Source organism: Colletotrichum orchidophilum, assembly GCF_001831195.1.
Source record: "Colletotrichum orchidophilum strain IMI 309357 chromosome Unknown Scaffold_64.1, whole genome shotgun sequence".
Lineage (NCBI taxonomy): Eukaryota > Fungi > Ascomycota > Sordariomycetes > Glomerellales > Glomerellaceae > Colletotrichum > Colletotrichum orchidophilum.
The window spans coordinates 208,027-220,947 of record NW_019173020.1 but is presented as its reverse complement, the minus strand read 5'-3'; the positions used below and the strand labels follow the sequence as shown (position 1 = coordinate 220,947).

The 12,921-nt window shown below is 50.7% G+C and overlaps 5 protein-coding genes across 5 annotated transcripts; 2 read left to right on the top strand and 3 right to left on the bottom strand.

Moving 5' to 3' along the window:
- Positions 1 to 428: 428 nt before the first annotated feature.
- Positions 429 to 2,361, bottom strand: CORC01_07861 (uncharacterized protein; the record flags this gene model as incomplete). Its single annotated transcript, XM_022619496.1, has 2 exons — positions 429 to 2,017; positions 2,073 to 2,361. 2 exons carry the CDS (start codon positions 2,359 to 2,361, stop codon positions 429 to 431), a joined length of 1,878 nt encoding a protein of 625 aa, XP_022474050.1.
- A 1,716-nt stretch (positions 2,362 to 4,077) lies between these two features.
- On the bottom strand, positions 4,078 to 4,617 carry CORC01_07860 (uncharacterized protein; the record flags this gene model as incomplete). Its single annotated transcript, XM_022619495.1, has 1 exon — positions 4,078 to 4,617. One exon carries the CDS (start codon positions 4,615 to 4,617, stop codon positions 4,078 to 4,080), a length of 540 nt encoding a protein of 179 aa, XP_022474049.1.
- An 846-nt stretch (positions 4,618 to 5,463) lies between these two features.
- Positions 5,464 to 6,889, top strand: CORC01_07859 (uncharacterized protein; the record flags this gene model as incomplete). Its single annotated transcript, XM_022619494.1, has 4 exons — positions 5,464 to 5,498; positions 5,714 to 5,896; positions 5,992 to 6,106; positions 6,314 to 6,889. The coding sequence occupies 4 exons, from the start codon at positions 5,464 to 5,466 to the stop codon at positions 6,887 to 6,889; spliced, it is 909 nt and encodes a 302-aa protein (XP_022474048.1).
- Positions 6,890 to 7,705: 816 nt separating this feature from the next.
- On the top strand, positions 7,706 to 8,212 carry CORC01_07858 (uncharacterized protein; the record flags this gene model as incomplete). The annotated part of the gene is made up of 1 exon (XM_022619493.1): positions 7,706 to 8,212. One exon carries the CDS (start codon positions 7,706 to 7,708, stop codon positions 8,210 to 8,212), a length of 507 nt encoding a protein of 168 aa, XP_022474047.1.
- A 383-nt stretch (positions 8,213 to 8,595) lies between these two features.
- CORC01_07857 (major facilitator superfamily transporter) lies at positions 8,596 to 10,555 on the bottom strand (the record flags this gene model as incomplete). The annotated part of the gene is made up of 5 exons (XM_022619492.1): positions 8,596 to 8,835; positions 8,912 to 9,676; positions 9,763 to 10,014; positions 10,085 to 10,335; positions 10,474 to 10,555. 5 exons carry the CDS (start codon positions 10,553 to 10,555, stop codon positions 8,596 to 8,598), a joined length of 1,590 nt encoding a protein of 529 aa, XP_022474046.1.
- Between the last annotated feature and the right edge of the window lie 2,366 nt (positions 10,556 to 12,921).

The following is a 12,921-nucleotide window of genomic DNA, read 5'->3' as shown; positions in this document are numbered from 1 at the left end:
GTAAAACACAGTATTGAAGAGGCAAGTTTTTGATAGCTGTATTCCTCAGAACCCGGGTGTTCAGAGACGAGGCTTCCCCTTTCGCTCCTGGTCTCCTCTTGCTGCTCAATACTGACACTCCAGATACATAGTACATTCGATGGATTCAAGTCCAGAAGACAAAGACTATACATCAAGTTCTTCCTGCTCAAGAAAATGAATCACCTGACCAAACGGATTGCTGGGAGGCAAGTATTAAACCACGATGGAATGTAAGTTTGCTGTTAAAGTGACTCTAGGAATGACGTTAAGTGGATGCTAATCATTACGCAGAAAATGTTAGAATTTCTTAGATAGTCTGAGGGTACGGAGATGACGCGCCTTTTATCCTTATAATTTGCTTTATGTCCTGTAAACATTAGATCTGCTCAAACTAGCTACTAATCTTTTTAGTCGGCTTCGGTTGGCGTTTTCCTCGGTCTTTTGAGCTGCAAGACTACACCATCCGCATCTTCACTTTCCCTCGCATACTCTTGCCGCCTTTTACCTGGGCAACTACCATTTTCCACCTTGGATGATTCCTCCACACTTTCTCGATTTTCTTGGCCTCTCTGTTTCACGCCAGTCTCGTCATTATTCCCGACTTTTACATCCGATGTCCTCATCACGAGCTCTTCCCACGTTTCGCCCAACCATTTCTTGATCAGCCTCGACCCGGGTTCTTGTTCCGGCTTCACGCCACCGAAACCGTAGCTTGGATTGGCTCCATTTTGAAGCAAAAGCCGCACAAGCTGCGCCGCCTGCTCTGAGGTTCCCCGTGATGCATAATGGAGAGCCGTTATTCCCTTGTGCTGTTTCCGACCGATGTGTACGTCCTGGTGTTGTGATTTACTTGGCCCAGCTTTGTTGTCGAATTGGGGGTCTGAGTTAGGAATAGTGATTTCAACTTCCCGAGGAAAGTTAACAGGAGCTCCTAACCTTAACAACTCGGCCGCTAAGGTTATGGATGGTTTGGAACAACGGGCTAGGTCTGTCAACGACCAACCCAGGAACTGCGGATCGAGAGGCTTGCCGCCAAGGCTGTCGATTAGGCGATGCCAGGTGTGAATGAGGCGGGCCTCAAACATGGCATTCTTCCCTGCGGCTTGAAGAGCCGCCTGGGAAAAGATTACCGAGCGCTTGTTGTGCTGTGGAATCAGCTTACAGGGCTTTCTTTGAAGCCGTCTATGGCTGTAAATTTGGAAAGCACCAGTACCGGGTGTGAAGGTTCCGAGAACTCGCATCGGACTTATGATGAAGTCCTCCCACTCAGCGTAAATATCGGGTGATTTGGTTTCTGTGACAAGCGCTGCCAAAGTCCAATAGTATTGAACATCTGTTTGCTTGCCTACTCCATTCAGAAGCCATCGGAAGAGGTCTACATTTTCACTCCCCAGGACAGCCTCGTATAAATGATTCTCGAAACCCAAACCTCTTCTATATGAGTCGGAGAACTGGGTCAGTATTGTGACCATCGGCAAAGAACCCATCCTCGCGGCGACAACTAAGACTGCAGAGCTGATCCGATGGCCTTGTTTCAGGTGTTGCAGTAGTGTTTTTAATCCCTCGACGTCACCAGCTCTGATTAGCTCAGCGGCCAGGCCATCGACATCAGTCTCAGAGAGCTGATCTGCAGATAGACTCGATGAACTATTAGAAACAGGGTTACCGTGCCATTTCAATGAGTGATGGCTTAAGGCCTGCTTTGTTGCAAACCCGGGGGCAAATTCACAAGACGGCCGAGGGCAACTCCAAGGTTGCGTGTGTTGATCGATGTGCCTGTCGCGGGATTCGCCCGTGGCAAAGCCATGCCGGTTGAAATTGCACTGAGGAAATATGCATCTGAATAGCCCCGTCCCATAATGCCTCTGCAGCGAGGTGTAGTCGTAGGTCATCGCTGGTTTTGTTGCTTCGTTACACAGCGTTTTGTCGAGCAATTGGAATAGGCGGAGAGAAATGTGCGAGATAACCAAGGGATCCAAATTGATCCATTCTGGACCTGTGAGAAATTGAATGTCAGCCCGAAATCGAAATATCTAATTATTGGGCAGTACCATTTCTGAAGTTCCAGTCAGCGTGTATTACGTTCCGACGAAACTCCACAACACAACCGATCATCTGCGAAATTTCTGGACTTTCCGACCCAAAGACCGCAAATAAATCATCCTCGGCATTAGCCTCGCCTCTAAAGGTATAATTTTTCAGCTTTGCCGTAAGCGACGCGAGTAAAGCGAGCAAGCTGGAGCGCTGTGGCACTTCCTCATGGTTTCCAAATAGCCGCTGGAGGAGGTGAATCCACTGATTGACAGCAAACCAGTGAAGTCGGTATCTCCCAGCAAGCATGCTCAACCGGAGTTGATCATCTGAAAGGCTTTCGTTATATATGCCAGAACAAAGATATTTCAGGAGTGCTTTGGTGAGACTGCACTCAGCCTCAAAGCGATATATGAAACTGCTGATCTGTTGGCTAAAGATGTATCTTTATATCCAGTCATATTCATTAGCGTTCGAACACTCTCTCTGTCCTTAAGTTTGGAAAGGGGAGACCTACTCTTTGACTGTGAAATGTACAAACTGTGGTATGTCGTCCACGAGCTCCACGATGGGACCACAGATACGAACAAAGTTTACGGCTGTCGCAACAGCAGGTGCTGATTCAATGCCTACATCGATCAGCAAAGCTTGTTCCATCTCTTGTCGAGTCATAGGAACTGGGGCACAGCCAATCCAACCGAGGATTGTCCTCGCTTTGTGACGCAAGGGTGGCGAAGAGTCGTTGATTCGAGCAAACACGCGGCCGTAGCTGCGAGAAAGCATATTAGCCAACACCAATTAAAATCGTGATATTGACTCACGCGTCATGTAGGTTCAATGGGAGTGCTCTCAACTCTCGTTGAATTTCGCGGAAGTCGGTAAGTGATTCGACGTTGTCCAAAACGATACGAACAAACAAAAACATCCCTTAGTATGCACATTTAGCATACGATCTCAGGGGTTTGCCAAGTCCACTGATGGCAGATGGCTCTAATTTTCGACAGGATGAAACAACTCACCATTTGCCCTCGTTACCAGAGGACTGAGAAGACCCTGTATTTGACATTGGGCTTCCTGGTCAAAATCCCCATCCTGCATCCAGACATGGATTCTTTGGTCGATGTATGACTTGAGACTTTCATGATTGCATTTGTCTACGCGAATTCCAGATGCTTGGAGATCCAGTACTCTGGCGATGTCGTCTTCAGGCCGGCTAGTAATGAGAACTTTTGTCTCTAGACACACCTTCAGCTCAACGATCAGTTGAAGTAGTATTGTGCGTTCTGAAAGCTCGATCTCATCCAATCCATCGAGAACGATGTAAGTAGGTCCGATAGCTTTGAGAAAAGTTTTGAAGAGCGCCAACACGCACTTTGTGCTGGTTGCAAGTTCCCGTTCGTCTGAATGTATCAATGCGGACTGTAGATCCTTATTACCAGACGCCAACTGGAAAATCAAAGATTGTAAAATGGACCTGGCAGTCGTGTTGTGTTGCCTAGCATGGGTTGCAAAAATGAAGCAAGTTTGGTGTTGTGTCTTTACTTGTTCGATGACAGATGCAGCAAGAAAGGTTTTTCCTTGGATCAAAGTTAATCAAGATTTAGTTCACATGTTGCAGTCTGCAGATAATGAGTGCTTACCTGCTCCGGGTATGCCCCAAAGCCACAACAGATTCACGGCCGATTTGGAGGTATCAAGCCACGCCAAATAAGTCTCGCTATGCTTCAGCCACTCGGTCGAACCCTTGCATGAACGATTGAGCAACCAATCAAGCCGATGGTCATGTGTTTCGGGTGAAATGAAATTCCTTAAAGCTTGATATTTTTGAAGTTCTTGGAAGTTGCTTGTCTCATCAAAGTGAGCTAGCGCCTTCACGCGAGCTTCGTGTTCGGCTTTGATTTGTTGTAATGTGGCCTCACTTCTCAGTAACGAACCATGCCGCTCGATGCTTTCGACTACAACATTGATTCTTTCTCTTTGTTTCGGCCATACAGATTCGAAGAAGAATTGCCGCCCTACAAACAGTCAATAACGTCGAGATTCAGTGGCTTGATCATTGCCTGAGAACCCACGCGACAACTTGAAAAACTCCAACAAGATGGCGTAGAAATCGAGTATATCCTCGAAAAACAGGGAGAGAATATTCTTCAGCCTTTCGCTATCGCTGAAGATCTTGACGGTCTCGAGAAATGGGGGCAGTACGTCGCCGATTCTTGATGTCGCAGATACAATTGCGTCCGCAAGCTTGGCAATGTTGGCAGTCCATAAGAGCAGTAGGCGGATCGGTCCCCATATTAAGGCCATGACGTCTGGTTTGACCTGCACAAAAGTATCCACCACCGAGGCATAGTCTGACAACTTATCTAGGAAGGTCTTGATCTTCCCCATAAATCTCATTCGTTTCTCAACTTCTTGCCTCTCCTGTATCTCATTCGTCGTTTGCCAGACTTGCTCAATACTGGTCGTTTGTAATAATTGCCGGAATAGGTCTTTATCCTTCAACTTTTCCCTAAACGATCTCTTGGCGTGCTCGAAGGCTTGACGGGCGGGGTCAAACGTGGACATTATGAGTTCGACATGTGTTGTGCGTATATGAAAGGCGGATTCGTTGATAAGTGAAATTATGTGGGAAGCTCCTTGCTGAAGTATGTGGGCGTTCTGCACTCTTAGATAATCTGCCTCTGAAGGGACCACCAGACGGGTGGGTCAATAGGACGATTACGGAAGTCTACCGCGACCAGGAGTAGCCCAAAACATGTCGATTTAAAATGATTTCGCCAGGTGCAGGCATTCCGACTGGCTGAGAAGCCAGAGAATGGAGATATACGCCGCTAATGTGATGTGGGTCTTCACCCTTCTGTTCCACAAAAGCTCAGCCCTTGTGTGACCTCTAGTGAAAACACCCCAGCAGCCAATCAGACCTTTGCGAGTTAGTGAGCCTAGGCTGTGCTTCCCGGGACGCTGATGCTAGGAAAAGTAGTGCCCGCAGTAGCTGCCCCAGTAGGGGTGCGGTTATACAGGTGTACAAGCAAGTCCTAGGAATGGCAACTGGCCTCGATGACTGCGAGCCCAATATCCTAGGATGTACATATGACTAACTAATCGCATGCAAGATGATTCCTAGGATTCGCAAGGTAACCTCCTAACTACTTCCCAGGATTAGAAACCTATCAAATTCTTTACCGTTCACCAAAACAGCAACCTAGGATTTGTTCCTGGGAACCGTTCCCAGGAATAGGAGACCCTTGCCAGCACGTCATTCCGGAAACGGTTATTTGAAACCTAGGGCCTCAAACATGATTTCAACATCACCAGGTAGAGCATAGCCTCACTGCTTACTCCAAGCCTCTCATCAAGCCACTTAGAGTCACTTGTACTTCCCCACAGCCACGCCCTACCCTTCTGTTGGCCATGGACATGGTGCAATTAGAAGCGGCCGCAGACGGGTGAGTCGTTGAGAGAGGCGATCACACTTGAACAACAGAGTGTGATGCCACTCATCTCCCGCCGACATCTTCAAACAGGTCGCAGGTCGCCAGTACCCCACGCGCACCCAACAGCACGGTATCTAATACTTGTTATGAACTCATTTCCCCATAACCTTCACCGCTCCAAGTTGGCAGGAATTTCGACCTCAAACAAAACTCAGATGACCGCCAAGCCGAGCCGCTCTCCCGTCACCCCTGGTTAGCCTGCCGGACAAAATCATCTTGGAAATTGTCCAGAGCGTCTTTGACAGCTACATCGATGATCTCTGCTCAGGCTACAGCGAAAAGGAAGACGTTTCTGAACCGCACCTTGATGTTACAGAAGTCAAGTTCCACAACATCTTGGGGAGGGCTAGGTCAGACGCCTCGAAACCACTCGATCTGAGCCTTCTTAGGAACTCGGCGTGCCGAAGCTACCATCTCGAACCTGTATTTTGTTGAGAGGGAACAGAGCTCACATGATCGAGGACAACGGCGCATCTACCAGCACCGCTACCGACGAAGGTTGCCAACTCCCGCCGGCACATTTGTGGAGATGTCTCCGAGACCTGGGGGCTCCGTTTTCTGTATGAAAAAGAGGTGTTGCCCCGTGTTGTACTTCCTTGTGGCATAGGAAGAAACCAAGTTCCTCCACTCTGGGTGCAATCCGATTGGATAGCGACAACTCTCTTCCCCTGGATTACCAAGGCAGCTTTTGACGCAGTTCAGGGCAAAACCATCGACCACCTGCGAAGTCTCTTCCAGGAATTGGTCCATGAAGACTGGACGAACAGATGGATGACAAGGGAGGAACCCGTAGCGCACCTGGTCATAGCAGCGCGGGAAGCAATACGACCAACACTGACATGGAATTTGATGAACGAAATATCGAGATGCGTAAGGCTCGTACCTTGAGTACTTCAGTGGGTAGCACGTCGTCTCCAATGGTGGCCTCGGTCGAGGGCGGATCGAGCTCGAAGAAGAACAGGTCAAAGTATCCACCCAAAGCAGCCAAAACTGCTGCAAAGGCTGAGCGGAGAATCCAGGCAAAGAGCGATGAAACTCTAGGACAGGGAAACGGAGACGAGCGCGCCTTGGGTGGCATGCGGCCACCCTCTACCACCGGTTCAGCAACTGTTGTGCCCTCCCATCAGTCTAGTCTCCCGGCCCTCCACCCTACGAACGTTGCTGCTGGCACTCAAGTGAGCCGTGAGGATCCCTTTGTCGACGCCCATCCCAACGCTCTCATTAGTGCTCCTGAAGATGTCGGGAGCCGGGAGCATCCTCTTCCTTCGCAAACGTATATGCCACAGCAGGCTATTCCGCCACCTGCTATCACACCGCGCTCCCAGTTGCCGACAAAGCTGTAGGTGTCAACGGATGTGCCTCATGACAGCAAGACGAGCCCAACCAAGAAGTGATACTTTGTCACATGGCAAGGACGCAAGGTTCATGAGTGGCGGCTGCGAGTCGGAGTTCTCGACCGGTTGTGCGAGCCAGCCGTTCTTGGAGTGGTGACTCAATCCGAAGACCTGGTCCTCGTACCCTCCCTTGCGGCTGGAACTTTGGATGTGGTGGTTGATTTTGGGTTTCGCTGTGTTCTTTTGTGATTCTGTCGTGGAGGGAAGTCTGAACGTTTGCCTGGACGGGAATGGGCTGGTGTCATTCGAACCAGAAAGATTTCGACTCAAAAAGAAAAAGCAAAGAAAAAGGGTTGGTAGACAGCCTTTCCTGGTCTAGACGACTAATACGTGATTAGACTCGACTGGCAGGCTGGCAATGGCATCGAGTGATGACAGTCATGTTCCAAGTTGGATGGAACTCATCCAGAATTGAACGAGACAGCTTAGTACCTGGGTATGTGACAAGTTCGACGGCCCTTGCAATGGAATACCTTTCCTAAACCTCCAATGTGGCTTGAAGCTGACACACATACACTCGCCACGTGATTGGATTGAGCTGTTGCTTCCCTTCGGTCACTAATTCCCTAGCCAATCGGCTTCTCCCCGACTTCACTTCAGCTGAGGTATTTCGAGCCGACGCCGACGGGGATTCCTCTGCCCCTACAACGACCCGATCTCCCTTTTAAACCCGACTATGACTGCCATTGATTAAAGCCCCCTATCTGACACGGCATATCCCCCTCCACCTACAGACTACAGAATACCAGTCCTTTCACCCAAATCATGACCAGCCTAAACCCCTCCCTGACCTCCTGGAAGCCCGCCGCGCTCCCCCTCTTCACGGGCCTCCTCGCCCTCCTCGGCGCCGCCGACGGGTGCCTCAACCTCGCCAAGCCCGAAGGCGGGGCCGCCACCTTCGGTCTCGTCCCCCCGCCGCGGGACACCGTCACCCCCGCCCAGTTCGACGCGTTCCACCACGCCCTCGTCAAGGTCAAGGGCGCTCGCAACCTGCACATGTCCTTGTGCATCCTGGGGCTGGTACTCTACGGCCACTTTTCGGGCGTGTGCCGCGCGTCGCCGTTGGCGGCCGTGGCGGTGCGGCGGTGTTTGGGGATCGTGCTGACGCTGGGCTCCGGCGTGGGCTTCAGCGGCGCCGCTGTCGTGTCGGAGTACCTGAGGAGCCCGGGTGCCTCGGAGGAGGCCATTGCGGTCGGCAAGGCCAAGGCGAAGGCGCATTTGATCACCAATGTGCCCATCGTGGCTCTGGGGTTGATATACTTGGTGTACTGATCGCTTCGGTCGCCACATGCAAGCGCTGTCTGTGATTGGAATGTACACTACAATGCTTCTCTTCTCGATCCTATCAGCTAATGGTGTTGAAATGTACTCGCTCTTCCTCGGCGTCAACACTAGACTGCTCTTCCTAATTAATCTTGCGCACTTCACTGTTTCGAACAGGTTTCTTCGGGGTAGTCTTCCATTGAGCACTGTTTATGTATCAAAGCGACCGAAACGAGGTGTCGTACGCCATCTAGCTGTGTCGAGGACAGAGTTCTAAAAGCAACGCTATACACAGAGCAAAGTAGACGAATATCGAATCTTGAGTTATACTGCATTAATCATCGCCTAGTTGATGGCTACATTTAGGTTTACATGGTAATGACGTCCATTGATCAAGCCTCCTCCACTAGCTTCCTCGTAGCAATCCTCATCCTCTTTCCAAAGAGCCATAAGGGGATAGTCAGAAGAGAGAAAAGTCCCATCAGCATGCCAAATATGCCAAACGGTTCAGACGGTCCCTTCTTCTCGACCCAATCCGCAACAAAGAACGTCCACGCAAACGCAATAATGGCTCGCATAATAGTGACCATGACAAAGCAATCACCAGCTAAATGTTGATACGCATCGATGAGCTGCAAAGTTCCAGATTAGTAAAAACGCCACCCTTTCGTTTGACACGAGGACGGGAGAGAAAAAAAATTTGCTTACATAGTTGAAGCCGACGGATGGTAGTTGCATGAGACCAAACGACACCATGGCAAACCCGGCACAGAGACCAACCCACCCATTCTTCGAAGGGTACTGGCCCGTGAAGCCAAAGACGAGGAACCCGCCAGTCGCAATGACCAGCGAGGGAAACATGGTCGGCAACCTGCTCTCCGCTTCCGCCAGTCCCCTGCTCGAGCTCTTGACCTTCTTCTTGAGCTGGGAGTCGGAGAGGAGATACGTGTACAAGGCGCCCAGGATGGTCCCGATGACGCCCCCAATGTTGATGAGGCCGACGTTGGCGCCCCAGTGGTACGGCGGCGCCGCGACGAGCTGGGGCCCGACGGTGGAGATTGTGACGATGCCGCCGACGAGGCCGGCGTAGTGGAACATGACGACCCAGGTCCCCGGGAACCTGAGCGTCTTCCAGGGGGCGAGGAATTTGGCCACGACGCCGCCGCGGTAGTGCGTGAAGCCGAGAGATCTGGCGTAGGTGTATGGCCGGTAGTTGAGGACCTGGCTCCCGGCGTCTTCGAGGTGGCTGTCCACCCCCTTTTCGTCCATTGACGAGCCGATGGCGGGGTCGAAAGGGGAGAGGACGCGGTCGTAGAGGGTCTCGGGGACGAAGAAAAGAGTGCCGACGAAGCAGGCGCCGGACAGGGCCGTGGCGATCCAGAAGATGTAGGCCCAGCCTAGTTGGTAACCGATGTAGCCGCCTGAAAGGCCCCCTACCAACGAACCGCTCGCGAGGAAGACTGTGTAGATGGCCTAAGGGGTTTTTGGCGCATCAGCAAAACCCTGGTTTTTTTTTTTCTTTCCCGTCAGACTGATTGGGTTTGGGGGGGGCTTCTTACCATGGCGCGTCCACGCTCGTCTACGAAAAACATCTCTCCGATGAGGGCTGGGGCAACTGATTCGGACGCGCCAGCTCCCATGCCTTGGAAAAGTCTGGAGACGAGAACCCCATTATAGGTTTTTGTGACGGCACATGCGATGCTGGTGACCGTCATGAGGAGCGTTGCGGCTAGCAGCACGGGCCGTCGACCAAAGATGTTTGATAGCGGTACCCACCAGATATTCGATGCTCCCATTAACAGAATGTTGACCTAGACTCATTACACTAGCGTCAGCAGACGAGCTCTTGAGGGTTTCAGTGAAGCGGAAAACATGACGCACTGCGATGAAGTAAGTAAGTTCACTAAAGGACCGAACATCGTTCGGGAAGGTTTTGGCCCATAGCTGCAGCGTCGGTGCGATTTCCGAACTGTTAAAGTTGCCGGTGAAGGAGTACAGTGAGACGGTCAACAAGACTGCGAATTTGCGCCATTGCGCCCAGTTCAGAGGATCTGCAGGGTCGTCCGAAGGTTGTGGGAATCGTCGTAGAGAGTTGGATAGTCTTCGTGATCTGTCGGCGGACTCATCTTCGACTACCGAATCATTCCTCGTTAGTTTTCACCGTTTTCACAATAGTTATGAAGAATAAAGAGAAGTCTCATCAATATGTCCCCTAATCGACTTTGGCTTCAAGCCTGATCTCAACGGAGACGGACAACCAAGGAACTCACCTATCAACCTCACCGTTCCAGGAGGTGTGGCCGCCGAGACCTCCTCTTTAGTCAGGGAAAATGCATACTTCCAGCCCGACATCCTGTTGGCTCTTTTCGATTTAATTAATGGTGAGCTCTCTGGATCACGTTGGTGTCTGCACGTCGACCTTTTGAGAATGGCTCAGAGACATCAGGATGGGAATGGTCTGATGGTCGCACGATTGCTTAGTCTCGCTTCTGCGCCGTACTTATCAATGATCCCATCTGTTCACAACTCTAAGTCTCTTGGTTGGACCGAACAACATCGCACTGACGCTACCCCAGATTCCCCCCGGAATATCCACTGGGGTCCACGTCCATGCAAACTTTAGTTGCCGGAGTGGGGGACGAAGGGGGGTTCCGCGGTGGGGGACCATGGCGCCGGCATATTGTGACGGGAATACTAATGGCTTCATCCTGCTTGGAAGAGCAAAAGAAACTTTAAATTGTGATTCTCAGGCAGAGAATGATGACGATTTTATATCAGAGGCTGAGCTGGTGGGATCACATGCATACTCACATGTATTGCTTGCCATGTTGTGCCGAGTACAGTATGTTCAACTTGTTGCCAGCCCTCCACCGGTCTCAAGGTATTCACACCTAACACAGCAGGCACTTGACACATTATGGACTATTCCAAAGCCAGCACTTGTCTCATCGCCGTGGCCAATCAGAAGATGAAGAGTTGGCATGACATTGCACTAGTTATCTGAAGCCGGCCCCGCTGGCTGAACGGCCAGCGTGGGGTGCCGGGATCAAAGCGGGGGAGGTTGGTATTTCTGGCTCCATCAATAATGACGGTGAAGACCCTTATCCGTACTTGTCTCTTTCTGTAGATCAAGCTAGTTTCGCGGTAACATTTCTTTGTTTGATTTTTAAACGCAGGTCCCACGCGCAAGGACAAAGGGCGCAGCGGTCACATTAGCTTCAGACGGGAAAGCCTGGTTGTGTAGCTGAGAACCTTACCCAGAAATGCGCATCAGGGGCCGACTCACCATGCAGCGCGTACTTCGTATTTGGTGATCGAGTCAAGTACACGCAAGTAGACCAGTTTTTTTCCCTATTTATTGAGGCAGCTGCGGCAACAAATGTTCGTTGGAGACTATTTAATGACAGGCAAACCTGCGGAGAGGATGTTAACACGGATACAATATTTGTCACCCGTTAATCCGGGCAGCATTAACCACACCTATATCTCGTGACAGTGTCGCATTGCACAGTTTGGTCGGCTGAACATCTACAATAGTATACTTACCCCGGATTCTCCGGTCTAACTTTGCGGGGTTTGACTTGCGCCCGTAAGCTGTACGTACAAGATCAAATCCAAAACTTTAGGAAGCTAAATAGGACCACGTTTTGGAGTCATGAGACTAGTGGATGCGGAGAATCAGGGTTAGCTCGGGGAAAGCAAAATAGATCCATCTCCTCCTTCAGCGCAGCGTGCCGAGGACCATGATCCCAGCCACGGCGCCAGGATCCAAGCCTTGAATTCCACGCGGACTATCCGTGCTACGCAAGCCTTCAATCAGAATCGCAGATTCATTGGTCGCCGCTTGACCCATATCGCTTTGATCTAAGACGCAATCGCGACTATTCCCCCCCACCGTTCCGAAGGCTCGCTTTGTAGGGATCGCGCCCTCATTGCCAGTGTACCAGCTGGTTCTGTCGCACATCTCGCTAGACACAGCGGCCCAACAACAAAACCCGTTTCTCCGAGCTGGCGACTCCATTGTCACCTCGGCTGCGTGCTGCATGGAGACGTAGCGGGCTCGGGTGTGCAGATATTTGTACAGGTCGACTGTCAGGTTTAACCTTAGGAATAAAACTGGCGGCTGCTGATGAGAGTGCCAGTGGCCCGTTCGTTGGCATCTGCAGCAATTGCCACACATGCTGGACAGAACAATGCATACCGATTCTTGGTATCCCACCAGTGATGAGGAGAAGTTTGGTTGACGAGAGGCTTTTCCGTCAAATGTGTTCCGGCTCTCCCTCTCAGCAAAAACAACGCCGGTTAAGTTTTCATGCCTGAGCACAGGGTAACCACATGCATAATTACTCAGTAGATTTGAGGTAGGACTATGGAGAAATTTAGGTCATTTTCTATGAGTTAATACCGAGAGCATGAGTGCAGCTGGGGCTTCCGGGTTACGCCAAAAAAGAGGTAGGAATTTCGAGAGCAATTAGCACCAAAATCAGCCCACTCTGCCGCTTCCAAAATGGCAATCTGGTGTTCTTGCTGGTTGAAGGCATCATCGTCGGGTTTCGAAAGGTGAGTGTTTTTAATGGCCTTCGCAACGCACGTCATAGAGATGATATCTGACACAATCAGGGAGTTTCTGTGTTGCTCTTCAAACGCATCTGCCTTTATTTCCCAAGAGTAATTCTCACTGTTACTGGTATGATCCCGCATTCAGAGTCTGAGAGGGC